We start from the raw sequence: 27,134 nt of genomic DNA, 5'->3' as shown, positions 1-27,134 counted from the left end.
GAAGGGAGACAGAGTTCTACTTGCTAACAAGGGAGAGAGGGGCAAGAAGAAACTGGCTGATCGCTGGGACAGTGCGGTGTACATAGTTGTTGCGAAGAACAGCTCACTGAACACATATCGTATACAGCACCCTACCACTGGACGCATCAAGACGGTGCATAGGAACCTGATTATGCCAGTCAACTTTCTGCCTTTGCCTTCATGGGAGGAACCTGAGAGTCACGGATATCTATCGAGTGGTGACGTGTTCTCTGAGATGTCTGCAGCGTCCAGCAAAATGGATGGGAGTGACGCAAGGACTGTCCACTGGGTAGCAAGCCTTCCTGAGTCTTCTGGGAGGATATTCCAAGAAGATGGTGTAGTCCCAGTTGATGGAAGTGAAGTGGAACGGCCATATGACGTCCCCTTGAGTGAGGTGTGCTCAGTAGAAGTGGACCAGAGAGAGATTCCCAAAGCCTACAAGAGTTCTGATGGCGAAACTCCATTCAGTGGGGATGGTGCTGTGACAGATGTTGTTAACTTGGTTGAAGATGCTTTGTCAGTGTGGTCTGTGGCAATCTACCAGGATTCTGATCAGTCGTCTGACACTACTAGTGTTGAGTCTGTAACTGAAAGTGTGCTGGCTCCGGATAGGCCGAGTTGTAGTATTCCCCAACCTGAGGTTAGACCTCTGAGCACGGTTAGTGCTGTCCGTGACATTCCTGCTAGGTTTTTGGGTGAGGGTGTTCGGACTAGACTAGGTAGATTTATTAAGCCAGTGGATAGGTTAATCCAAACTATGTCTACACAGGAAATGAAACCGTTCTTGGTTTCTCAGTGACGGTAGGATATTGCCTACCTTTTCATTTTTTTGTGTGTATATGGTAATCTAACTGGGTCTTAGAGTGATTGGTGGGTTGGTCTAATATTTTTGACAATTCATGTAACCTTGTGTGTAGTTCATCAGTATAAAATGTATTTGGCATTTTTTTGTATACGGTTGAATAAGGGATTAGCTACCTCTTATTTTTCCTAATCCTTCGCGGGATAGCTTTCCAGCTGATCAACCATTTGTGGGTCTAGACTTAAGGGACTACACTGGGTTACTCCGTCGCTCTGTGGGTGTGAATTTTTTTTTTTTCTTTTTCTTTCTTTGCTTTGTTACCTTCGAGGTAATGTGTTTTGTGCCTATAATCTAGTGTAAAACAGTGGGGGTGAATGTAGTAGAGTGATGTTGTTCCCCTAGATTATGCACCAAGTTGCACGCAAGGACAGTTCAAGTAGGCCAGGTCAAGAGGGGATGTTAATAATTTAATAACAATAATAATAATTCAATGTGTTTTCTTTATTTAATTACAGCAGCATAGTTAATGTTATTTTTCGGTGTACAAACATTTTTTGATATCTATATTGTAAATACACCTAATTGTAAAAGTTTGTATATTTTGGTTTGGTCCATCGCGGGTTATCCGTACTTACGGACCCTTTTATCGTTCTCTTTTGCCGGACCTTCAGCTAGCAAGGTGCCCGAGAGCTGTGACTGCACCGAGGGCTAACCTATTGTGTGTTGTCTCTTCGTGTGCAGGACCAATAAACATGATTCAACCATCATAATTCCAGTTGTGGCAGTGTCCTGATTAAAAGTACACAACGCAGAACGAACCACGTTACACTGACAGACACAGCAAACCTTCTTGCCATAGCTTGCATTGATGTGCCATCCTGGATGAGCTGCACTACCTGAGCCACTTGTGTGGGTTGTAGACTCCGTCTCATGCTACCACTAGAGTGAAAGCACCGCCAGCATTCAAAAGTGACCAAAACATCAGCCAGGAAGAATAGGAACTGAGAAGTGGTCTGTGGTCACCACCTGCAGAACCACTCCTTTATTGGGGGTGTCTTGCTAATTGCCTATAATTTCCACCTGTTGTCTATTCCATTTGCACAACAACATGTGACATTTATTGTTAATCAGTGTTGCTTCCTAAGTGAACAGTTTGATTTCACAGAAGTGTGATTGACTTGGAGTTACATTGTGTTGTTTAAGTGTTCCCTTAATTTTTTTGAGAAGTGTACATTAAAAAGTTATACTTTAAATGCAAATGTTTAATAGCATTCTTTTTCATAACAAATCAATGCATTTTTAAATACATTGTGGTTAAGGTAGAGTATGATTTCATTTAATTAGAATTGTTTTAACAGCAATCATAGTCAAACTATTGCAAACTATTTGACTTGAAAAAATACAAAACGTATTTTTTTTAAGGAGTCATTTGGGAACTAAAAGAGCCTCTTTTTGGTGAGCTGTTGTACATTTCAGATACACTGAAATTGGATGTTCCTGTGACAACATCCTGAATGAGGTCCCTGGTGCTCCCTCGGACAACATATAAAATCCCTGATATATGGGCTCCCGAGTAGCACAGCGGTCTAAGGCACTGCATCTCAGTACTAGGGGCGTCACTACAGACCCGGGTTCGATTCCAGGCTGTATCATTGGGAGTCCCATAGGGCGGTGCACAATTGGCCCAGAGTCGCCGGGTTAGGGTTTGACCGGCAAGGACGTCATTGTAATTAAGAATGTTCTAAACTGACTTGTTAAATAAAGGTCAAATCAAAAAATGTTAAAAAAAATTCTCTACCCTGTCAATAAAGAGGAGGAATTACCTACCACGACAAAAGTGCAAAGTAGGAAGTTTGCGTAGCTCATGCACTGACAAGTCATGAAACCGCTCGCAGTTCCCTCCAAGAATTCCACTAGCTCCGCCCAAGGAAGTTGTTTGTAAAATAGTAACAGCCTGTCACACCGATTAATTAATGAATTCAAGCATTGATGCTGGACAAACGATAAGGTTGCTACGTTATAACGCCAAGGTAAAAGCCAGTTTTCAATTGAAATGAAAGTGTTTGATGTTCGATAGCCTAGATCACAGCCTGTAGACCAGTGAAATATGTCAGCGATCTGATTGATACGGTACAGGTTACACAACTGTCATTGTCGTACTCTTATGTAGCTAAACTAGTTTGCATCAGATGTTGCGTTCATGAAGCTAATGTAGCCAAACGTCAAGGAAGCATTATCAAATAATAGGCCACAATCTTACAAGTATGGCTACAGTAGACGTGATGAGGTTGTTATACTGCTGGTTGTTATACGTTTCGGCACGTGTCTCTTTTACAAATTCAATATGTTAATTTATGCTCTCTCTGAAGGTACTGTGTGGTGTTATTTCAAGCACAATGACCTTCACGTTTTCTTTTCAGTGAAATGGAAAAGGCGCGAATATGCACGTTTTTGATTACCGGTGGCAGTGGATACTTTGGTTTCCGGTAAGCCCATCAAAAGATAAATATTTTACATTATTTGTTGCCTGTACATAGTCTTCATCTCATCAATACAGAAGAGAACTTCTACATTACCAAGTGAATGTGCAAAATAATTCGTTAACGGTAGTTCTAAACCCCACTAGGGGGAGTTATCATACCAGTTATTCTGATGATGTTATTCACTGTTGTCTATTTATTCTGTGTTACTTACTAAAGTGGCAGAACCTTATCAATCCATCAATTGAATCCCTGCTTACAACAAATTGTTGTGACTTACTAATGGTAACTTCATAAGCAGTGCTTAACTTGGACAGGAGCTCACCGGAGCTGAGTACCGGCACCTCAAATGTTCTACTGCTTAAGCTCCTGTTCCTTTTATAGAATATGAGCTCAAAAGTATTGTGGAGCTCCTGCACCTAAATATAAACAGTACTGGCACCCAAAATGACTATCTGCACCTATTTCAGTCCAAGTCAAGCACTGTTCATAAATAGGCTAATGACTTTCCTATTTTGTTTTTAATGTTGAACTGAACATTCCTTGAATATCCCTCACAACATGTGCAAGGTTTCCCTATACCCAATATTCCAGATTAACAGGATCACTCTATTCTTCATTTCTTACAGCCTTGCCTGCTCACTACATAAAAAGGGAGCTAAAGTCATTCTGTTTGATATGAGCCCACCCAGCCTAGAGGTTCCAGAGGGCATTGTGTTCCTAAAGGGAGATATTCGTGAATATGCTCAGGTGGAGAAGGCGGTCACTGGCATGGACTGTGTTTTCCACATCGCCTCCTACGGCATGTCTGGCAGGGAGCAGCTGAACAGGAAGCTGATTGAAGAGGTGAATGTCCAGGGCACAGAGCATGTCCTCATGGCCTGTGTAGAGGCTGGAGTCTCCAGGCTCATCTACACTAGCACCTTCAACGTAGTGTTCGGAGGCCAGGTGATTGAGGGTGGTGACGAAAGCCTCCCCTACCTACCTCTCCATCTCCACCCCGACCACTACTCCAGAACCAAGTCGGTAGCTGAGATGGCCGTGATGAAAGCCAGTGGTACAGAGCTGAAAGATGGGACAGGTGTTTTGAGGGCCTGTGCTCTGCGTCCAGCAGGTATATACGGGCCTGGCGAGCAGAGGCACCTGCCCAGGATCGTTGGGTACATAGAGAAGGGGATATTCAGGTTTGTGTATGGAGATCCGAGAAGTTTAGTGGAGTTTGTCCATGTAGACAACCTGGTGTCTGCACACGAACTGGCTGCAGAGGCTCTGACGTCAGAGCACCAGCACCGCTCTGCTGGACAGGTATACTTCATCTCAGACGGAAGACCTGTCAACAACTTTGAGTTCTTCAGACCTCTGGTGGAGGGTTTGGGTTACTCTTTCCCCAAACTACGTCTACCCATCTCTCTCATTTACTTTGTTGCATTCCTCACTGAGATGATTCACCATCTCATCGGCCCGATCTATAACTTCCAGCCTCTGCTCACACGCACAGAGGTGTATAAGACCGGCGTGACGCATTACTTCAGCATGGCGAAGGCCAAGGCCGAGCTGGGTTATGAGCCCCAGGAGTATAACCTGGAGGAGGTTGTGCAGTGGTTCAAGAGTAGAGGTCACGGAAGAAAACCTAGGGGTTCACGTCTCCAGCAACTGATACTAGATGGTCTTATATTAGCAGCTCTAGTAGCTCTGGCCCTCTCATACCTCCCAGTGGTTGGCAGTTAATCAGCAGGCAGTAATAAAGTGATACATCTCAATGGCACATTTAAATGTTGAAACTTGTGCTATACTAGTGGTGATGGATTGTTTGGTTTTCCTTTTATTAATTACAATGTTGGCAGTTTGTAAAAAAACTAAATAATATTATTAACCTGGAGTAGACCTGTTAAAATTAAAGACCACATACCCTTGTCTTAATAAATGACCATGATTGTGTTTTGTTAAATTCCAACAATGGGGGTGGCAGGTAGTGGTTAGAGCATTGGGCCAGTAACCGAAAGGTTGCTAGATTGAATCCCGAGCTGACAAGGTAAATATCTGTCGTTCTGCCCCTGAACAAGGCAGTTAACCCACTGTTCCCCGGTAGGCCATCATTGTAAATAAGAATTTGTTCTTAACTGACTTGCCTATGTTAAATAAATATATACCTAGTTAGATATACTAACTTTCTCTAAACTTGGTTCAGATGTCTATTGGTACAAACAAAATTTGGTCCCACTTTAAATGAAGTACAACTTATAAAGGCTTTATAAATCATACATAAAGACTAACACTGCATAAATGCTTAAATAATCATCTATAAGCATATGTCATAAAGGGTGACAACCATTCCCACTGTAGGGTGAATAGCCAAATGTAACAACACACTTATGTTTATACACCATTTAATCAGTATTTCTTTTTTTATGTAACCTTTATTTAACTACACAAGTCAGTAAAGAACAAATTCTTATTTTCAATGACTGCCTTGTTCAGGGGCAGAACGACAGATTTTTACCTTGTCAGCTCGGTTACTGGCCCAATGCTTTAACCACTAGGCTACCTGCCACCCTGATGACATACGCTTAAAGATGATTTGTGACGCATTTATGTAGTGCTTATGAAGCCTTTATGTATGCTATATGAAACACTTTATAAGTTGTACTTCATTTAAAGTGGGACCCAACATTTACATTGGTTTTGTTTTTACATCTCAATTGAAGATGGTAATAAGAAATATGACGGACAATGTATTGATGTTTAACACACAAGACTTTATGCTTTTTTTTATACTGTACAACTTTGAAATGTTTCATGATGACCACCAGATTTTTTAGTCAATGTGTAATATATTTTATCAGGTCTGCTGCTGAATTCCTAACCTTTCTGGTTGTTTTGTGACCAAATCCTAATGGGGATCAATCATTTGTTGGTATTTGTAATAACATTTCCTATAAGGGATATTTTTCTTTATTTTAGTTGGATAATGGTCTCATAATATTATTGAATAAAAGTACATGACTGACCAGCCTGTGATTTGTGTTTCTTATGAGTTGCACAAAGTAATAGGCTAACTTCATAAAAAATTGGGGACAAGTCTTAGCTTAATCATCACACATTATATTCACTTTTTTGTAACTTGTAAAACCAATGTTTTTGAGAGAATGCAATATTTTGCTGTCAAGAACAAAATCATAAATGCGAGTCATGCGACAAATAAGAGATGCATAATCTTGGTGGCAAAAGCCCTTTGTTGATAGACAGAAGAGAAGCCTTCCCTGCATTCGGCATCTAAACTGTGATACATTGTGTCCAGCACTTAAACTTTGATACTTGTCCAGCATGCTCTAGAAACAATCCATTCTAAATTCAGTGAAGCCGTTTCTGTCCCTAAACCGAAAAGGGCAAAGGGAGTTGGGCCAGGTGAGACTGGTCCTTTGTGCAGTTTTTTAAGGCTGAGATGAATACAGCCATACTCTCTAGGGACAACTCTTTTTCAAACTCAGGCACCCCCTTGCTGAGTTGGTCGCAATCATTGTTTCGCTCCAGCATTAACCACATTCCAGAGAGGCGGAGTGCACCCCGTCCACTTCCTCGCATTCCTTCTCCACAAACGAGTCCCTTGCACTAAATTGTGTTTAAAATGTGTTTTGGCGCAGCCTGTGTCTTTTAATATGTAAGATGTGGCTGTTAGTGGTGCATTGCAATATTTTCTCGACCTCAAATTTAAATTTGAGACTCTTGGAAATCTGGAGAAAAACTTGACAAGGAAAAATTCCTCCGCGCAGCGCGCCATTGACTGTAAAGACCTTTCAACTTAACAAAAACTGAAGTTGACAAATGCGTCCTGACGTTGAAACTTTGTGATAAGGGTTTATGTTTTCGAAGAAAAAGATCATGCACCGCTTCGAGATGTCCAAGCACACTGGCTGTTCAGCAAACAGGCGACGATGCCTGGATTGAGCCTGCGTTTTGTTATGATTTCCAAGTGAAATGCAATTACTGCTATCTCTCACTCGGTAGTCGGTTTGTGGACTAGTGCGCTCTTTCTCTGAACTTGTTCGTCGCCTCCGGAGCAAACCATGGATCACTATGAGGAAGATTTGGGACTCCGGGCGTGTAAATTAATGGAGGACCTTTCCTTATATGAAGCATACAAGGATGGAATGTACAGTTCAAGGAGGGACATGGTTATCAACCCCGATTTGGATTTTTCGTCTCCAACGATACCCGAGCAGAAAAGTAAGACAATGAATGGCAACTCAGTGCCTCAGCAACAGATACACACCGTTGAGAATTACATGTCTGGGAATAAAGTGTACACTGCGGCTCCCGTGCGCCCCGTGAATGGCAACAGAGCCGTTCCTGTGGATTATTGCACCCCTCAAAGAGACATAGTTTATCCTAATGAAGATAGCTATTGCACCAAATCCGAAATTGCTTTGCCGTGTTATAGCGGCGCGTCCGAGCGACACAGGAGGTACTCATTGGAGGTGCTGGGGCATAGGTACAGCACTGGTAGCGCGTACGATGGAGTGGTTTTGAACAAGCCAGTACCTTCACCTGGCAACAGATGCAACAGTATCTGTGTTACCACCAACCACGACGGCAGATATAATGCAACCAGCCCGCGGTCCAGTTTCGTATCCTCTCTTTCCTCCCAGGAGCAAAGCAAACATGCAAGCCCGAGGTCGAGCATCAGTAGCCCGCGCACGAGTCTGGTGGTACCCGGGCAAGACAAGTATACGAGTCCCAGGTCCAGTCTGGTACACTGCGAAGGGAGCAGTGCCCTCAGCCCCCGATCTAGCTATGCAAGTACAGCCAGCGACACAAGTAAACATTCCAGCCCAAGGGCCAGTCTGAACAGCTATGACTGCTGCAGTAAGCCCAGCAGTAACCGCACCAGCGGCATCAGTATGGGCTACGACCAAAGGCACATCAGCCCCAGGTCCAGCACAGCGAGCCAGTATTCTTGTACCACCAGTCCACGCTCTAGCTATTCCGATTCGCGTTACATGCCTGTGGAGAACCATGATCTGGAGGGTGCAGTTTTGCATGGCATGCCGGTGGCCAGTCCCCGGTCAAGCATCTGCAGCCAGGACGGGTGCGCAAGACCCGGGACAATAGCTAACTGCGTCGTTAGTCCCCGGTCCAGTATCTCCAGTCACAGTTCCAGAAGTTCCCGGAGCTCCAGGGGATCTATGAGCACCTACCCAGATCTCCAACTGCCTTCACCCAGGTCCTCAATGCTGGGGACTGGTTTGCAGGAGGACATACTAACACAAGATTGTGGCGATACCAACGGTGTTCATAATCGTATCCATCTCCAAGCGCTCTCTGGGATGCCAGAGGCCCTGCCACAGCATGCACCACAACAGTCAACCCAGGCAGGGATGAATACAGAGGTGACCGCTGGATCACCATCATCTTCTTATGGGCTCCATACGAAAACACCAGCCTCAGGGCAGAGGTTTAAACTACCTTACCAGGTGACCCCGTGCCGGGAAAGTGGCCCAAGCCAAGCAGAAAGGAGTCTGGAAGCACTCACCTTGGAGCTGGAGAAGGAGTTAGAAATGCACATGAAAAAAGAATACTTTGGTAAGTGTAACTCCTCCTATGAACACTGTTGATTATAAGGAACACTATGAGAGTGCAATGAAGTGAGAATAAAGCTTTAAAATAGAAAAACAAAAAATGAAATGAAACAATAATTTGATTGATCTTGGCATATCTTTTTTTAGACTACTTGTAAACTTATGACAGCTCCCTAAACATGTCTCAACAAGAGGTCAGAATTAAGCTTTTCTTACACAAAGTCAAATGAACTAGTCAGGTAGAAATGTAAAAGCGCCAGACTACATCCTCCACGTTCCATGTGTTTGGTGGTCTGATAATAACCCTCATGGTTATGAACTTGAACTCTGGTGCCCTGTGGTCCATACATGTGTGGAAGATAAGTCAATTGATGGGCTTCACTGGGTGACTTCATCTTCAGCTGGGTCACTAACCTCATTATAGCTGAGCACATGTTCATTGGCACAACACAGGACAGCACAACACAGGTCAGGCCATGGATATTTGGAAACATTTTCAATTATAACACCTCATTTTATTGCTTGACACAAACATCTCATCACTGGTTCTAGTTGATTTACCTAATAAATATTTTCCCTATGATAATGTGTTTACACTGAGGATCATTTTAGTTTATTTGAAGCATGGGCTTTAATGAGAGCAGTGCAAAAACTAAACATACATTTTTCAAGTTTAAGAATATTATCTTCACATTACATTTTGTGTTGTCATAATATTTGGTGTGTTTGATAGTGTCTGGTATCGTGGGAGGCTGAGGCGGCGTTAGGCTAACTGGAGCATTAACTGAGTGATCAGGCCCATTTTGTCCATGGAGCCAGCTGATTGGTCAAACAGTGTTGTGGCCTGGCCACAGCAGCCCTGCCACTGATCAATCAGAACTGGCTGGTCACGCCTGAGGTAGCCCTTTGCCTCAAGTCCTTGGGTGTTTTATGAGGTGAGGTGGGAGTTGGGGGAATGTTGTCCAGAGAGCTACTGGGGATCCTTTTCATTATAAATCACAGTCCTGATCTCCATCTCCATACCTTGCACTGCAAGTGTAATAACAATAGTGTAAGAACATAGTAATAACAGCCTAACTACATTACATAGTGACATAACAGGAATTTTCTTATGTGTAACAAGTCAGGTGTTATTAATTGTTGTTACTCATGTTACTACAAAGCAGCTATTTTGTAGTGCTAAGTAAATCCATTGTTTACTATTCCAGTGTAGTTGTGGAGATGGTAAAGTTTGTCTGTTAATCGTCATGCTGTAGTTAAAAGGGGGCGTTGAACACGACTTCAGCCTAGCTTCACTGAGCTTTGTTGTCATCTCATCTAGTGGCTGGTTGCAACCTTAACAACTAACATGTATTCTATCATGCCAACAACGACTCCCTCTGTGGCAGATAAGAGTGGCTTTTGCAGGGAAATACACATTTCTGTTTTGGCAGAGCTAACGTTTACACAGCGCTGAGTGGGGCTGAATGGAACCTTCTGTTCTGTCCCAGGGAGCGAGTAGATACCCTTCAGTATGTGATACCCTTCAGTGATTCAGTGGTCTTGCTGCTTGGTGAAAACGCCCGGCCAGTCGGACACTGCAGCGGGCATTCTCTGGAAGACTTCTCTCTGCCGTTTCTCTCTGTGCATTCCATAAGATAGAATTTTTTTTTGTTGCCTTTTTTCTCCATGAGTGCTCTGAGCTGTAACTTTTTTGCAACATATTCCCTCCCTGAGACTTGAAATCATTGTTTTTGAAGGTGTAAACTCTCCCCTCCCACAGGAAAAGAAGGGAGAATCAATCCACCTTTTGAATGTGCTGATGAACAAATGGCTGCGGTCTGAGAACAGAACAGTGGTTTGATTTTGTTTTCCTCCAGTGCGCTGGCTGGCTCAGAGTGACGCTGAGACGGCTGTTCATTTGTCACAGAGGAGCAGGTGAGAGCTGTAGAATGCAGCAGACAGAAGCCCCTCACACTACGCTGGGCCGAGAGAGAGAGAGCCGGCTCTGTTTCCATGGCGATAGTGGAGAAATTGATCGCCCGGGCTTTGAGGTCTGTGCTGTCACACTGCGTTGCTCTGCTCTGTGCTTTGCCTAAATGCAGGCCCCTGTGTGGCCTCTGTTTGTTGTGGTGGCGAAGGAGCTGTGAATCAACAGCTGGCCCGGGACAGACCAGCATTGAGGCCTCCAGAGCAGAGCCGCCCCGCCCCCGGCTCGCCCCCGCCCAGACCCCCCCACGAAGCCCTTCATTAACCAGCCAGTGGGGAGTCGGGCAGCACCAGACACTTGGCACATGATCTTGGCTCGCGGGCCAGACATGGCTGTCGGGGGTCAAGTCTGATCACCTGCTCAGAATAATAATGACGGTATAGTAATTTTACATGGTTGACTCAGAAAGGGTTTGGTCAACTTGTACTGTGTTGGTGGTGGTGTCAGTCACCCCAACTCTCAACTCTCACTGCAGCCGCTCTGGAGGCCAGTCTGAGCTACATGTATGGCTTAGAGCTAAATGGAGCCGATACAGTTGCTCTTTTGACAAATACACTTATGAATACACAAAACACAAGGCAGCCAAATGTTTTAGGGTCATTGGTAACTCTTGTGTTAGTTGATATGTGAACATAGCTCACATTAATGATACATGTTCATGATGCGTTAGCTTAATCACAAATTCACTCTCATTAATGAAGTGTGAGTATTTTAGCTCCCTATCATGAATATGGGAAGCATTTAGAGTGCTGCCATTACCCTTCCAACAATAGACCATGAGTAGAGAGAACACACTGTCCCTGGCCTGCCTGAACAACAACAGAACACAGCATAATCACTTAAATATTTTCAGAGATTTTCAGACAGTTTCTGCCTCATTTCCAGTTTCATGCCATTTCTCAAACATCTAGGTTTTGGACAAACATTGCAGTTCATCAACATAATGATTTCAAGTACTCAAACAAATTGAATGTTACTATTTCTTATTAATTCCATTCTTGCTTATGTAGCCTAATAGTGTATTTCATATGGCCCCAACAGTGGTGTACTGCTATTTTTAGGTGAGGGAGCACAAAGAAAATATGTATATTACATCATTATTTACTCAATCAATGTTTGTACTGACAGATGTAGCCAATTGAATAGCCTATCATTATAGAATATGCATAAAATGCATTCTCCAATTGCAACATCTGCCTTTGCCTAACCATATTGTCCAAAGAAAATGTTAGATTTTTAATACTCTCAAACACAAAGTTAGGCATAGGCTACCTCATTTCAAATAGGCCATCATCACTGTCCATCGTGAATGATTATTCAATATCACATTTTACAGCTGAAACATCCAAACTGCATCTCCATGCCAATCATTTGTTTGATCTCAATCAGTTTCATGGGAATATGCAATTAGAGCTTCTTGAATTAGCCGACTGTTTTATGAGCCAATTAGAGTAGATTGTGATAGCAAACTATTAGCCTACTGTTTTATGAGCCAATTAGAGTAGATTGTGATAGCAAACTATTAGCCTACTGTTTTTTGAGCCAATTAGAGTAGATTGTGATAACAAACTATTAGCCTACTGTTTTATGAGCCAATTAGAGTAGATTGTGATAGCAAACTATTAGCCTACTGTTTTATGAGCCAATTAGAGTAGATTGTGATAACAAACTATTAGCCTACTGTTTTATGAGCCAATTAGAGTAGATTGTGATAGCAAACTATTAGCCTACTGTTTTATGAGAGAATTAGTGTAGATTGTGATAACAAACTATTAGCCTACTGTTTTATGAGAGAATTAGAGTAGATTGTGATAACAAACTATTAGCCTACTGTTTTATGAGAGAATTAGAGTAGATTGTGATAACAAACTATTAGCCTACTGTTTTATGAGAGAATTAGTGTAGATTGTGATAACAAACTATTAGCCTACTGTTTTATGAGAGAATTAGAGTAGATTGTGATAACAAACTATTAGCCTACTGTTTTATGAGAGAATTAGAGTAGATTGTGATAACAAACTATTAGCCTACTGTTTTATGAGCCAATTAGAGTAGATTGTGATAACAAACTATTAGCCTACTGTTTTATGAGAGAATTAGAGTAGATTGTGATAACAAACTATTAGCCTACTGTTTTATGAGAGAATTAGAGTAGATTGTGTTAACAAACTATTAGCCTACTGTTTTATGAGAGAATTAGAGTAGATTGTGTTAACAAACTATTAGCCTACTGTTTTATGAGAGAATTAGAGTAGATTGTGATAACAAACTATTAGACTACTGTTTTATGAGCCAATTAGAGTAGATTGTGTTAACAAACTATTAGCCTACTGTTTTATGAGCCAATTAGAGTAGATTGTGATAACAAACTATTAGCCTACTGTTTTATGAGAGAATTAGAGTAGATTGTGATAACAAACTATTAGCCTACTGTTTTATGAGAGAATTAGAGTAGATTGTGATAACAAACTATTAGCCTACTGTTTTATGAGCCAATTAGAGTAGATTGTGTTAACAAACTATTAGCCTACTGTTTTATGAGAGAATTAGAGTAGATTGTGATAACAAACTATTAGCCTACTGTTTTATGAGAGAATTAGAGTAGATTGTGATAACAAACTATTAGACTACTGTTTTATGAGCCAATTAGAGTAGATTGTGATAACAAACTATTAGCCTACTGTTTTATGAGAGAATTAGAGTAGATTGTGATAACAAACTATTAGCCTACTGTTTTATGAGAGAATTAGAGTAGATTGTGATAACAAACTATTAGCCTACTGTTTTATGAGAGAATTAGAGTAGATTGTGATAACAAACTATTAGCCTACTGTTTTATGAGAGAATTAGAGTAGATTGTGATAACAAACTATTAGCCTACTGTTTTATGAGAGAATTAGAGTAGATTGTGATAACAAACTATTAGCCTACTGTTTTATGAGAGAATTAGAGTAGATTGTGATAACAAACTACTAGCCTACTGTTTTATGAGAGAATTAGAGTAGATTGTGATAACAAACTATTAGCCTACTGTTTTTTGAGCCAATTAGAGTAGATTGTGATAACAAACTATTAGCCTACTGTTTTATGAGAGAATTAGAGTAGATTGTGATAACAAACTATTAGCCTACTGTTTTATGAGACAATTAGAGTAGATTGTGATAACAAACTATTAGCCTACTGTTTTATGAGACAATTAGAGTAGATTGTGTTAACAAACTATTAGCCTACTGTTTTATGAGAGAATTAGAGTAGATTGTGATAACAAACTATTAGCCTACTGTTTTATGAGCCAATTAGAGTAGATTGTGTTAACAAACTATTAGCCTACTGTTTTATGAGAGAATTAGAGTAGATTGTGATAACAAACTATTAGCCTACTGTTTTATGAGAGAATTAGAGTAGATTGTGATAACAAACTATTAGCCTACTGTTTTATGAGAGAATTAGAGTAGATTGTGATAGCAAACTATTAGCCTACTGTTTTATGAGAGAATTAGAGTAGATTGTGATAACAAACTATTAGCCTACTGTTTTATGAGAGAATTAGAGTAGATTGTGATAACAAACTATTAGCCTACTGTTTTATGAGCCAATTAGAGTAGATTGTGATAACAAACTATTAGCCTACTGTTTTATGAGAGAATTAGAGTAGATTGTGATAACAAACTATTAGCCTACTGTTTTATGAGAGAATTAGAGTAGATTGTGATAACAAACTATTAGCCTACTGTTTTATGAGCCAATTAGAGTAGATTGTGATAACAAACTATTAGCCTACTGTTTTATGAGAGAATTAGAGTAGATTGTGATAACAAACTATTAGCCTACTGTTTTATGAGAGAATTAGAGTAGATTGTGATAACAAACTATTAGCCTACTGTTTTATGAGAGAATTAGAGTAGATTGTGATAACAAACTATTAGCCTACTGTTTTATGAGCCAATTAGAGTAGATTGTGTTAACAAACTATTAGCCTACTGTTTTATGAGAGAATTAGAGTAGATTGTGATAACAAACTATTAGCCTACTGTTTTATGAGAGAATTAGAGTAGATTGTGATAACAAACTATTAGCCTACTGTTTTATGAGACAATTAGAGTAGATTGTGATAACAAACTATTAGCCTACTGTTTTATGAGAGAATTAGAGTAGATTGTGATAACAAACTATTAGCCTACTGTTTTATGAGCGAATTAGAGTAGATTGTGATAACAAACTATTAGCCTACTGTTTTATGAGCGAATTAGAGTAGATTGTGATAACAAACTATTAGCCTACTGTTTTATGAGAGAATTAGAGTAGATTGTGATAACAAACTATTAGCCTACTGTTTTATGAGAGAATTAGAGTAGATTGTGATAACAAACTATTAGCCTACTGTTTTATGAGAGAATTAGAGTAGATTGTGATAACAAACTATTAGCCTACTGTTTTATGAGCCAATTAGAGTAGATTGTGATAACAAACTATTAGCCTACTGTTTTATGAGAGAATTAGAGTAGATTGTGATAACAAACTATTAGCCTACTGTTTTATGAGAGAATTAGAGTAGATTGTGTTAACAAACTATTAGCCTACTGTTTTATGAGCCAATTAGAGTAGATTGTGATAACAAACTATTAGCCTACTGTTTTATGAGCCAATTAGAGTAGATTGTGATAGCAAACTATTAGCCTACTGTTTTATGAGAGAATTAGAGTAGATTGTGATAACAAACTATTAGCCTACTGTTTTATGAGAGAATTAGAGTAGATTGTGATAACAAACTATTAGCCTACTGTTTTATGAGCCAATTAGAGTAGATTGTGATAACAAACTATTAGCCTACTGTTTTATGAGAGAATTAGAGTAGATTGTGATAACAAACTATTAGCCTACTGTTTTATGAGAGAATTAGAGTAGATTGTGATAACAAACTATTAGCCTACTGTTTTATGAGAGAATTAGAGTAGATTGTGATAACAAACTATTAGCCTTGTATTTTGTTTCAGTCAAAGGGTATATCCTGCCTAGTGGCGCTGTTGAGTTGGAGCATGTGGATTTCTTTTGAACTATTCAGCTTCAGCTAACCATCCTAAAATGTCATTAGAAATGAGAAGGTGTTTTTGGTGTAACAATAACGTTATATGCCTACTATGCTATTATATTTGGTTTTGTTATGTGAAATTGCTAGACATGGATTCAGCTTTGTTCTAACTTTACTAAACGAGTATCGTTGTGTGAAGTGATAGTCTTCTATTTGTAATAATAGTAATAAGTGATGAGTATTCGGTGTAAGCAACAGATCTTGATGAGATTTCATTTTAAGCAATTGGAGCGCTCTTCGTAGTGTTGAAAGGACAACGCCAGGAGCGCACAATGATCTTAAAGTAGTTGAACCAACTTGTGGTGCTGAAGGATAGCTCTGCCATTTGGCCAGTTCAGGAACAAACAACTACGTGGTATAGCTATTTGGTTATAGCCTAATGTAAAACAAGTACTTAGTTTAATATCATTGCGCTGCTTGCGAGGAGAGTTTTATTTCGAGTAGGCGTTTCATTGTATTGTGTAGCTTACATGCTGTATCATAAATAAACATTGATTTGATTTGCTTGAACGCAATCAATATACCCTATTACAGAATAAAAGAAAACAGAGGTGAACTATCAATTCATAGAATTTATTTGCATAGATTGAACATATTATTAAATCAATTGACCAAGAAGTGAATATAAATCATTACCGTGTAGAATTGCAGGAAATGTTTTTTTAAACCACCATAAAATCAAGCTGTTAGTGTGACGTATTCATGCATCACAATAAACTATAACCTAAATGCATAATTTCCTCAAACTTGGCCCAATTCACAGTTCCATTTGCCCATCCTAACATACCAAGCTAGAATGGGCCCTGCGTCTCAACTAATAGCCAATCTACTTCCAGAGAAGGTCAGGCTCTCAGGCTTTGCGGTGGCCACTCTGGTTTGGCTGTCCTCGGCAGAACGATGTTGCTGTGACCAAGTGGTCACATATCGTTCTGGGTTTCACTGCGGAAGAGGGGTCCATGGAGTTTTATGAACATCAAGGCAGACACACAGGGAAATTTTGTTTTTCAATGTTCTCATTGGGCCAAAGTGGTCCATCTTCCGACGGGCTTCCACAGTGCACACACACAGCTTATAGTTAATCATTCTCACCACCAGAGAGAAGAAAGGGAACAAAGCACCATTTACCTACCTCTAGGCTGCTATACATATTTATTTGGTTTGTCATTCTATTGTTTTTCATGGAATTTTTGTGGTAATTAAATATAATTAATTTCAAATTTATCAGAATTAAAATCTTCCAGAAATAGTTTTACCATCTGCGTGTATTTTCAAATTGAAAAAAGTGAGGGAGCGCCACTCCTTCACGCTCCGGCAGCATTACACCCCTGGTCCCCAAAGGTGTGGAACTCTCTGAGTTATGGGCAGCATCACTGAGTGTGCTACTGACGATGAAGGGCAATGTTCTTTCTTCTCCACATGTGTCCAGTGGTGTTGTTCTGTCCTGAGCACACTGGACATGATGTACCCACGGTGGAGGCACCAGGGACTTGGTGATCTGGTTTAAATTAAGAACAAATTAGACTTTTCCTGCTCAGTCCCTCTTTCTCCCTAGCCCTCTCCCTAGTCCCTTCAGTCATGTAAAACACTGTCCACATCCGTTTGAGAGGGCCTTTTAGGCTTAACAGCAACATTTATGGGAAATCATCTCAAGTCAACTTGGCTCAAAATGTCATGAACTTTTCCTTAGCTTGTAGCAAGTTCCCTACTCTGTTCAGTTTTTCCTGTCAAGCTTTCCTTCCTCAGGGCAAGGCTTCCACCTTGGGAGATGAAATGGACATGTACCTGGCGGTGTGCACATGGACATGGTCCATTGTTTTGTTTACAATTCTAACTGAAGCTCCAGCAGGACTGTACTATAGAAGTACAATGGAAATAAGCAAAGCCTTAAACTTCAGTGGAAATAAAGTATATTGGAAAATTAACAAAGGCAGAGAGAGAGGACCGTATTGAGGCAGTTGCTCCTATGAGTATTCAGAAGATATCAGTTCAACAAAGCCTCTAAGAATGTTGCTCTATCCTACCTCATTGTCAGCATATTCCCCTGCAAACATCTCAGCACCGCTATCTGTCTCGTAGTCAGATACCGTAGTAGACAGAGGAGGCTTCAGGCAAGTGCATGAGTCTGGAATGCAGCAGAATGGGACTGAGATAGCTGGAGGAGACCTTGGTCTGGAGAATGCACAATAAACTGTGTGTGGGGGGGTTGTGATAATGACCTGCTTAGCAGAGATATCATCAAGTGGTGAGAGTCCACACTCCCTCCAAAAATCAACCACCCTGGAGTGCAGACTCCCCCCTACCTTCCCCACCTCCCTATAACACATTTCAGCTCTACTCCCCGGAAGCACTTGGTCCTTGCACTCAAAGTTCAGACACTTTGTGATCAGAGACCACAGATAGCCTTTGCCTTGCAAACCTTGTGAAGATTTGTCACTGCTATCTTCACATTTCTCCAGCCTGTATCTCCTAGGAACAGCCATCTTTTCAAAGCAGAGCAGAAGAGGTGCAAGTGTGGTACAGATGGTATAATAGAGGTGCCATTACATTTTCAGGACCTGCCATTATCAGTGCAGATCCATGTGTTTAAATTGTATAGCTGCCAACAGTTTGTCCACACTGTTCATGGAATTGTTCGATGCCAATGCCCCAATTATGGAAAACAACTAAAACATGCTCAGAAATATTCCTGGAAGTTCTGGAACAGTGGGGGAGTATTAAAAGACCATTAGCAGTGAGATACAGGGACATTGGCAGACCATACTAGAGTAGTATGCTGGGCTTGGAGTTTGTAGGTAGTACAGATCGGTCAGCAGCCTTGGCGTAATCAAGAGAGTCTAACTGCTGTCAGCTGAGGCAAGGCAGATTATAGTCAATGACCATGTTTACATATATATATATAGACTATATGTTTTATTGTCACATACACATAGTAGTACGGTTAAGAACCTTGCTGAAAGCTACTGGCCCAATGCTCTAACCGCTAGGCTACCTGTAGCCCTACATGCACACCAATATCCCTCTTTTTGAGTTGACGCATATAAACATATCTGATTACAATAATCCAAATAAGCTCCTATCCTGGTTTTAAGAAACCCAGATAAGATGCCTGGGATATGCTGATCTTAGACAGGATACTGTAGCATGTAAACATCTTTTCCCATTTACTGTTGTTTAAACGGTCTGCGCAGACTCAGTTTCACATAGTATCAGCTTTGAAGTTCAGATGGGAAAAGTTGGGATAGTTGGGAGAGTAATTGAAGTCTGGACACTGACTGTAGGCCTCACATGTAGCCTATTATAATATTTACTCATGCAGAATTATTTGTTTCTTGCAGTAAAATGATAGACCAAATGTTAATTTTGTCTCGGGAACAGGAGTGGAGAAATATAATTTTTTTCTTTAATCTTGAGAAAATGTGAATGCGTACTTAGGTACCTGTTGTACAGCCGAAACGTGAAATTTATTCCAAGACGAAATGAATTACTGTCAGAAACATGTTGGATTGTTTTCACAGCTTTTAATTTCCTTAAAACTGGTCAACAAACTCCCCGGTCCATAAATGTCCTCGCTCTGCGAGAGAAGCATAAATGAAAGAAAACGCTAGCGATGTCAACTAGATTATTGATAAAGCGTTCATTCTATCGATGTATGACATCATTCTGGTGAGCAAGGCTTTATTTGGTGTTCTAGAGCATCAAGGAATGACAGAAGAGAAGATGCATGTATATAATTATAAACTAACAAAGTTGACTAACGAATAGCCTTCCTAATGTATAAGCAGAAAAATATCTAATGAGGGGTACAAACTTTTTTTCTGCACCCCATTTCCAAAAATATTTTTGCCATCCTTGGCTAAATTTGCAATATTCGGTTATTTATGGATACAGGGATACTCGTGGGTGGGAAATCAAAGGTGCATGTAAACAGCTTATCCTGAATAAATCAAATCAAAGTTTATTTGTCTCGTACACAGATTAGCAGATGTTAAAGCAGGTGCAGCAAAATGCTTTTGTTCATAGCTCCAGCAGTGCAATAAACAGTAAATACTAATACACAAATAAGAACAAAAGAAGAACCAACAAGAGATGAATAAATATAAGAAAAATAAGACCTTCACCAGGATATGAGCTATTATCCAGAATACTGTGCGCACGTTAACATTGTCAGAGTGCTTGTGGTTCAAGATCTGGAGTCTTCAGAAACACCATGGAACACTCCAATCTGATATCTGGTTCACTTTTAGTACATCTAACTAGTTGAGGTGCTGGACAGATACAAATAAAAAAAAGTCTTCAACTCCCACACAAAACAGACAATATTTCGACCCCACTGGTATCTTTTTCATGTTCAATTTTAGGTGGTTAAATAACTACACTTTGCAGTCTTCTGCGTCTCTCTTTAAAGGGAATATAGAGATAATATGGGATCTACCAAATCTGGACAGTAATATTTTATTTTCTTGCCAATGGCTATTCTAGATATTTATTTTGGCCAAGCTGTTGTGATTAAGATGATTCATAGTTTGGCTATGTATTGTTATCAGAGAGAATAGCCCTAATTTTTCCTCTTATCTTTTCTGAGTGCAGGAAGAGCGTCACGAGTTTAAGTTGGAATAGGAAATGCCAATATTTGACTTTGGTCCAGCTGAATGACTCTTGTTGAAAGGAAAACATGTGGGCCTAACCTTTAGATAGCCTTGGGGTACCGTAGTCCTTAATTTTTTAGAGTTTCATACAGCGTGCGAATTACGGAGGATGAATGAGACATGAGCTCCTCTAAAGGCAACAAAAGTTCACCTTTGGGAGGGTCGTTAAATGTTTATAATTTGACGAGATGCGCGCCAACAGCAAGACGCATCAATCTCACCGGAGAAAGCATCCAAGTGAACGAAACAGCGCCTGTCATACTCTTTTTGGCCAGACAGCATCAGATACATGTGATACACATACTGAGACTGAGGGCCGCAGTTTCGATCACTCGGATGCTTTCTCAAGTGAGTTAGAGTCAACCACTTCCTAATTGAAAAATTATGAAACCTTATTGAAACATTATTTCATATGATTTTTCTTTTTTTATTGTTCACATTTTTGGGAAAGTATGGCTTCCATTGGCATCCATGAATACACACACACCACTGTAGTAGGCCTAATGACAATCGCTGAATGTCATTATGGTGTTTTTAACAGATGTCTCTTTCCTTTCATGAAATGACCTGTGCACAGTGCACTGTTTGGATGCTGGAATTATTTTAGAGTGGACGAACGTACGCTGCCACAGTTAGCCTACTTTTTGAAGTGATTTGTTTGAGAATCAGATTTAAACATCATTACTGGGTGTGTTCATGCCACATTAAAATGTAATGCATTTTTGTCTTTACTATTTTTGGTCATTTTTGTCTTTTTTGTCTTTACTATAAAAAAAACGTCACAGTATAATTCACACTCTGATGTCATAGATGTAAAAAGCAGGGATGGGGTCGATTCGGAATTTTGGAATTGAATTAAATTCAAACAATGAATTTGAATTGACCACACCCCACAGGAAGCAAAATTTTAATGGAATTTGATTTGAAGGAAGTAGAATTGAATTCAAAGCAATTCAACTGAGAAGTGAACATGAAAGTCAAATTTATTTGGGGTGTGGCTATTTCAAATTCAAGAATTGAATTGGAATTAAGAGCAATTCGCAACTACAGAATTGACCCTAACACAGAATTGACCCTTTAGACTCGTACCCGTATACGGATTGAAAATGGTAGACTTGGACACTGATAAGCACCTGAATTGTAATGGAGTGGCTGTACAGTAATATGCTATACATGACGTCAGAGCTCAGGGTCTCTGTATGGGTTTTAACTGACAACCATTCTGAACTTGAGCGAATAAAGTGTTGTATCTGTAAGAATTCACCTCACCTCTGTCCCAGACTGGTCTTCCCTGGCTGTCTGACCCTGCTGGGACCCCTGTCACCATTTGACACCCTGCTAAGACATGATGAGCATGTTGTGTACTGACCGCACTAGAGGGCTGCATTCGCGCGGGATGCATGTGGGATCTGCGGGTCCCCACAGAGATCAGGGCAGCGTGGCCAGCATTTTTCATGCTGCAGGCGGGAGCAGGCGGTCAGACAGACGACTTTGGGATGAAAATATTTTTGTTGTCCCACAAATTATTTTAATACGGTCCTCTTTCTGCTTGGTATGCATTAGCCTACCTATTGTATTGAAAGCACATATTTTTTTTTCATTATTCACACGCAGCTTCAACTTCAGTAGCCTACTTGACCTAGTTGGGTGTGAGAGTTCAAGTGTGCCTAGTGTGTGTGGTCTCATTGAAATAGAGTAGGCTTCCTACATAGGTGGAGAAACACGTGGCAGTTAATGAATATGAAATTAACTTAAATATGTAAATAAATATTGATAATGAAAAGAAGTGAGTCGAAGTGCAATGAAAAAATGTAATCATCTGTCACGGTTGTCGTTGGTGAAAGAGGACCAAAACGCAGCAGGTACGTGTATGCTCATCTTGATTTTTATTAACTACAAAAATGAACATACAAAAATAACAAAACGAAACGAACGAACGAACAACTACAAACAGTCTGGTAAAGCATACGGCTTACACACAGAACAATCACCCACAAATAACAACCACAAACACACCCTAATATATGGGACTCTCAATCAAAGGCAGATAGACAACACCTGCCTTCAACTGAGAGTCCCAACCCCAATCAACACAACATAGAAACACACTCACCAGACTAGACATAGAAATACATAAACATAGACTATAAACCAAAACCCCGGATATACTAAATCAAACACCCTTTAACCAAACACACCACCCTGAACCACATAAAACAAATACCCCCTGCCACGCCCTGACCAAACTACAAAACAATTAACCTTATATACTGGCCAGGACGTGACAGTACCCCCCCCTTAAAGGTGCTACCCCGGAAGCACCTTAACAAAAAAAAATAACCCCAAACAATACCCAAAAGAAAAATTCCCCCTTACTAAAGGGAGGGAAGGGAGGGTGGCTGCCGTCAACGACGGCACTGTGCTACACCCCCCCTCCCCAACCCACCTATTTTTGGAGGTGGCTCCGGCTCAGGCCGTTCCAGGCTGTCTGGGCAGTCTGGCAGCTCGGGACAGTCTGGGCAGTCTGGCAGCTCGGGACAGTCTGGGCAGTCTGGCAGCTCGGGACAGTCTGGGCAGTCTGGCAACTCGGGACAGTCTGGGCAGTCTGGCAACTCGGGACAGTCTGGGCAGTCTGGCAACTCGGGACAGTCTGGGCAGTCTGGCAACTCCGGCAGTTCAGGGCAGTCTGGCCACTCCGGCAGTTCAGGGCAGTCTGGCCACTCCGGCAGTTCAGGGCAGTCTGGCCACTCCGGCAGTTCAGGGCAGTCTGGCCACTCCGGCAGTTCAGGGCAGTCTGGCCACTCCGGCAGTTCAGGGCAGTCTGGCCACTCCGGCAGTTCAGCGCAGTCTGGCCACTCCGGCAGTTCAGCGCAGTCTGGCCACTCCGGCAGTTCAGCGCAGTCTGGCCACTCCGGCAGTTCAGCGCAGTCTGACCACTCCGGCGACTGTTGACTGGCGGGCAGCTCCGACGACTGTTGACTGACGGGCAGCTCCGACGACTGTTGACTGACGGGCAGCTCCGACGACTGTTGACTGACGGGCAGCTCCGACGACTGTTGACTGGCGGGCAGCTCCGACGACTGTTGACTGGCGGGCAGCTCCGACGACTGTTGACTGGCGGGCAGCTCTGACGACTGTTGACTGGCGAGGCTGGGTTTACGCACTTGAAGTTTAGTGCGGGGAGCGGGAACAGGACGAGTCGGACTGGGTGGACGCACTTCCGGGTCCGCACGAGAGACAGGAGCTGGAAACCCAGGGCTATGGAGGCGCCCAGCCGGTCTAGATCTTACCTCCTGCACAACCCGCCTTGGCTGGATGGAACTAGTAGCCCTGTACGAGCGGGGTGCTCGTACAGGGCAGACTGGGCTGTGCAGGGGCCTGATGGTAGCCGTGCGTAGAGCGGGAGTTGGGTAGCCTGGTCCTCGGAGGCGTACCGGCGACCAGATGCGCTGCGCAGGCATCCTCCTACCAGGCTGGATGCCCGCTCTAGCACGGCACCTGCGAGGGGCTGGAATAACTCGCACCGGACTGTGCGTGCGTATGGGTGAGAGTGCGCTTCTCAGCGAAACATAGCGCTCTCCACCCCATACGCTCCTCCATATAACCACGGGTAGCTGGCTTCCGGCTCTTCCTTCGCCTAGCCAAACTACCCGTGTGCCCCCCCCAAAAAAATTATTGGGGGTGCCTCTCGTGCTTCTCCCTCAGCGCGTCTCTGGCCTCGTACCATCGCCTCTCCGCCTTGGCTGCCTCAATTTCCCACTGCGGGCGCTGATAATCCCCAGCCTGATGCCAAGGTCCGGCCCCGTCCAGAATTTCCTCCCAAGTCCACTTCTCCCGCCAGTCCAACTCGAACGCCGTCTGCTCCTTCCTCTGCTGCTTGGTCCTTTGGTGGTGGGTGATTCTGTCACGGTTGTCGTTGGTGAAAGAGGACCAAAACGCAGCAGGTACGTGTATGCTCATCTTGATTTTTATTAACTACAAAAATGAACATACAAAAATAACAAAACGAAACGAACGAACGAACGAACGAACAACTACAAACAGTCTGGTAAAGCATACGGCTTACACACAGAACAATCACCCACAAATAACAACCACAAACACACCCTAATATATGGGACTCTCAATCAAAGGCAGATAGACAACACCTGCCTTCAACTGAGAGTCCCAACCCCAATCAACACAACATAGAAACACACTCACCAGACTAGACATAGAAATACATAAACATAGACTATAAACCAAAACCCCGGAAATACTAAATCAAACACCCTTTAACCAAACACACCACCCTGAACCACATAAAACAAATACCCCCTGCCACGCCCTGACCAAACTACAAAACAATTAACCTTATATACTGGCCAGGACGTGACATCATCTTTGAAAATGATTACCCATTTATTTGTCTCTGCCTGTAAATCGTCTTCCTAAAAGGTAGGCTGTATCCTATTGGACTATGCAAAACGTAGCAAGTGTCGCTGTCATCATTTTTGCTGCTTCCACTTCAGTAGCCATACCTGCGAGCTCAGGTGCACGTTTGGTCTCAATTAAATAGAGTAGCATGGGGCAGTCATCTTTCCAAGGAAATGTACTTTCTAAATAGGCCTGTGATTAGGCTATAGTTTACTACATTGCCTAGAAATAGGCCTAAATATTTGAATACCCATATTTCTCAGTCTGAAAATCTTCCCACTCCTAAAAGGTAGACTATAAAAATAGCTCAAGAGAAAGTACAAGTCTCTCCAACTCTGCTCTCCTCAAACTACATTTAACATATTGACTGATATAGCCGGGTAATACAATGTAAGGGCCATTTGAGAATCTCTGGTAATTTAACCTATTTCTTAAGTTTCTTAAGTTGTGCATTTGATATTTCCTATAGGGCGCAAAATTGCTGGGACCATGGCTGGCAAGTGAGCTGTGTCACATATGCCTAAAATAACATTGCGAGACTGTGGTAGGGTTTGGGACCAGTTCTTGCGGTAGCGGGTTGGAGTCGGACAGAAGGCCAGCGGGTGCGGGCAGGAGTGGGATGATAAAAACCGGTCCCATGCAGACCTCTTCTGTGCACCATGACAGTGAAGCCTGTAACTTTAGAGCTGTTTATTACTGTGTCAGTGTGAAAAATCGAGAATTAGCTTGGGAAACTGACAGATCAATAACGTTACATTGACAAACTGACTAATACAACTCACATTGCACTGAAAAAACGTCAGAATATCAATCTTCAATTGTTTGGCCGATGGTTTCATCGTTTGATTCAGGCCTAGTTTGATTGAGGAAAAAATAATAGCAAATGTAATCCAACTTTTGGCCAGCTTTCTCTCTGACGGTACATCAACTGGTAAAAGCTTGTCAAGTTCATTTTTAAACGTGACAAAACAAAGGCTACAAAACATGTCCATACAAACAACTGCTGTTAGATAGTAATAATAGCCACCTCATATCACTATCTGACAGATAACTAGAGGCTAGAGCTGGCCTGGCTGTGGTAGCTACTCACTAGCATAGCTTTTTCATTTAACTCAGTCGAGAGGGGATGAAACATTTGCTAAAGCACACAGTTCCCTCATTTTGTATCTCATTCCAATAATAAAACTGGGGGGGGGGGACAAAAATGCAATTTTAGAATGTGGGGGGGATCTCATCTTTAGTCTAATAATTTTCCCATAGTCTCCCAACTGTTCCCTTTTAATTGCTACCATGATTATGCGTTTCCATCTTTTTTCTGTAAGAACAGATTTAGCCCAATCATATAGGCCAATCCCCACCTGTCAAAAAGAGACAACCTGTTTCTATAGCAGTGTAAGTCCAGCACGTATTTTAAATTGGCTCTAGAAAGCATCATTGCCTTGAAATACTGCCAGAATAAAGTGTTAGAGAGAGGACTAGATGATGACACTCTTTCTTCATTACTGTCATCATGGGAGGAAGGTGGTGGTGGGGGGGAAGTCAGTCCCCTGTAGGGATGTTGTGTCCTGTAGGCGTGGTGACCCTGGACTCACCCCACCCAGGCTTTGACCCTGCGCTCACTGTGGAATGTGACCCCGGCGGAGGCCATCTTGTGCGTGAGAGGAAAGTAGGGGAATCATTAGTCCAATGCTATGTCCAAATAGTTATCACAATTTATCTTCCTTCTCTCCTTCCTTAGTAAAGGTTTACCATTAACCTAAAGAGAACCACGTAGATGAAAGTTTGTAGTCCACACCTGTGGTTAATTCACCTTTTTTCCTCTAAATTGTCTAGTGTTTGCAGGTCAGTGGTCGTCTGCAGCAAGTAATTATACCATCTGCGTCCGTTGGGACATAGCCCACTAACTTTTGCTGAGTCACTTTGTCATTGTGCCACATTAAGAGAATGCTTCCTGCCAACCCCTAACACCTCTGGTTAATGTATTTTTAATTTAGATACAACATAGATCAATGAACCTCACAGAGACACATTAGTTTGGTCCAAGTACTGTATATACACCCTTTATAGATCATTGACGGAACATGGAAGTTACTAGCTAAAGCAGTTACAATGACGTGTACTTTACTGCTGTATGA

General features: G+C 41.8%; 2 protein-coding genes across 2 annotated transcripts in view; both read left to right on the top strand.

Moving 5' to 3' along the window:
• The first annotated feature begins 2,721 nt into the window (after positions 1–2,721).
• sdr42e1 (short chain dehydrogenase/reductase family 42E, member 1) lies at positions 2,722–6,313 on the top strand. The gene is made up of 3 exons (XM_029767837.1): positions 2,722–2,853; positions 3,244–3,309; positions 3,933–6,313. Exons 2-3 carry the CDS (start codon positions 3,248–3,250, stop codon positions 5,029–5,031), a joined length of 1,161 nt encoding a protein of 386 aa, XP_029623697.1. The 5' UTR covers positions 2,722–2,853; positions 3,244–3,247; the 3' UTR covers positions 5,032–6,313.
• Positions 6,314–6,795: 482 nt separating this feature from the next.
• LOC115203281 (Wilms tumor protein 1-interacting protein homolog) overlaps positions 6,796–27,134 on the top strand; it is a 36,854-nt gene continuing 16,515 nt past the window's right edge. Inside the window, exon 1 of the mRNA XM_029767836.1 lies at positions 6,796–8,883. Coding sequence (XP_029623696.1) covers positions 7,368–8,883 — 1,516 coding nt within the window. The 5' untranslated portion in view covers positions 6,796–7,367. The remainder of the gene's footprint in view (positions 8,884–27,134) is intronic.

This window comes from Salmo trutta, chromosome 12, assembly GCF_901001165.1.
Source record: "Salmo trutta chromosome 12, fSalTru1.1, whole genome shotgun sequence".
NCBI classification, from domain to species: Eukaryota; Metazoa; Chordata; class Actinopteri; order Salmoniformes; family Salmonidae; genus Salmo; species Salmo trutta.
This window is presented reverse-complemented; position numbering and strand designations above follow the sequence as displayed.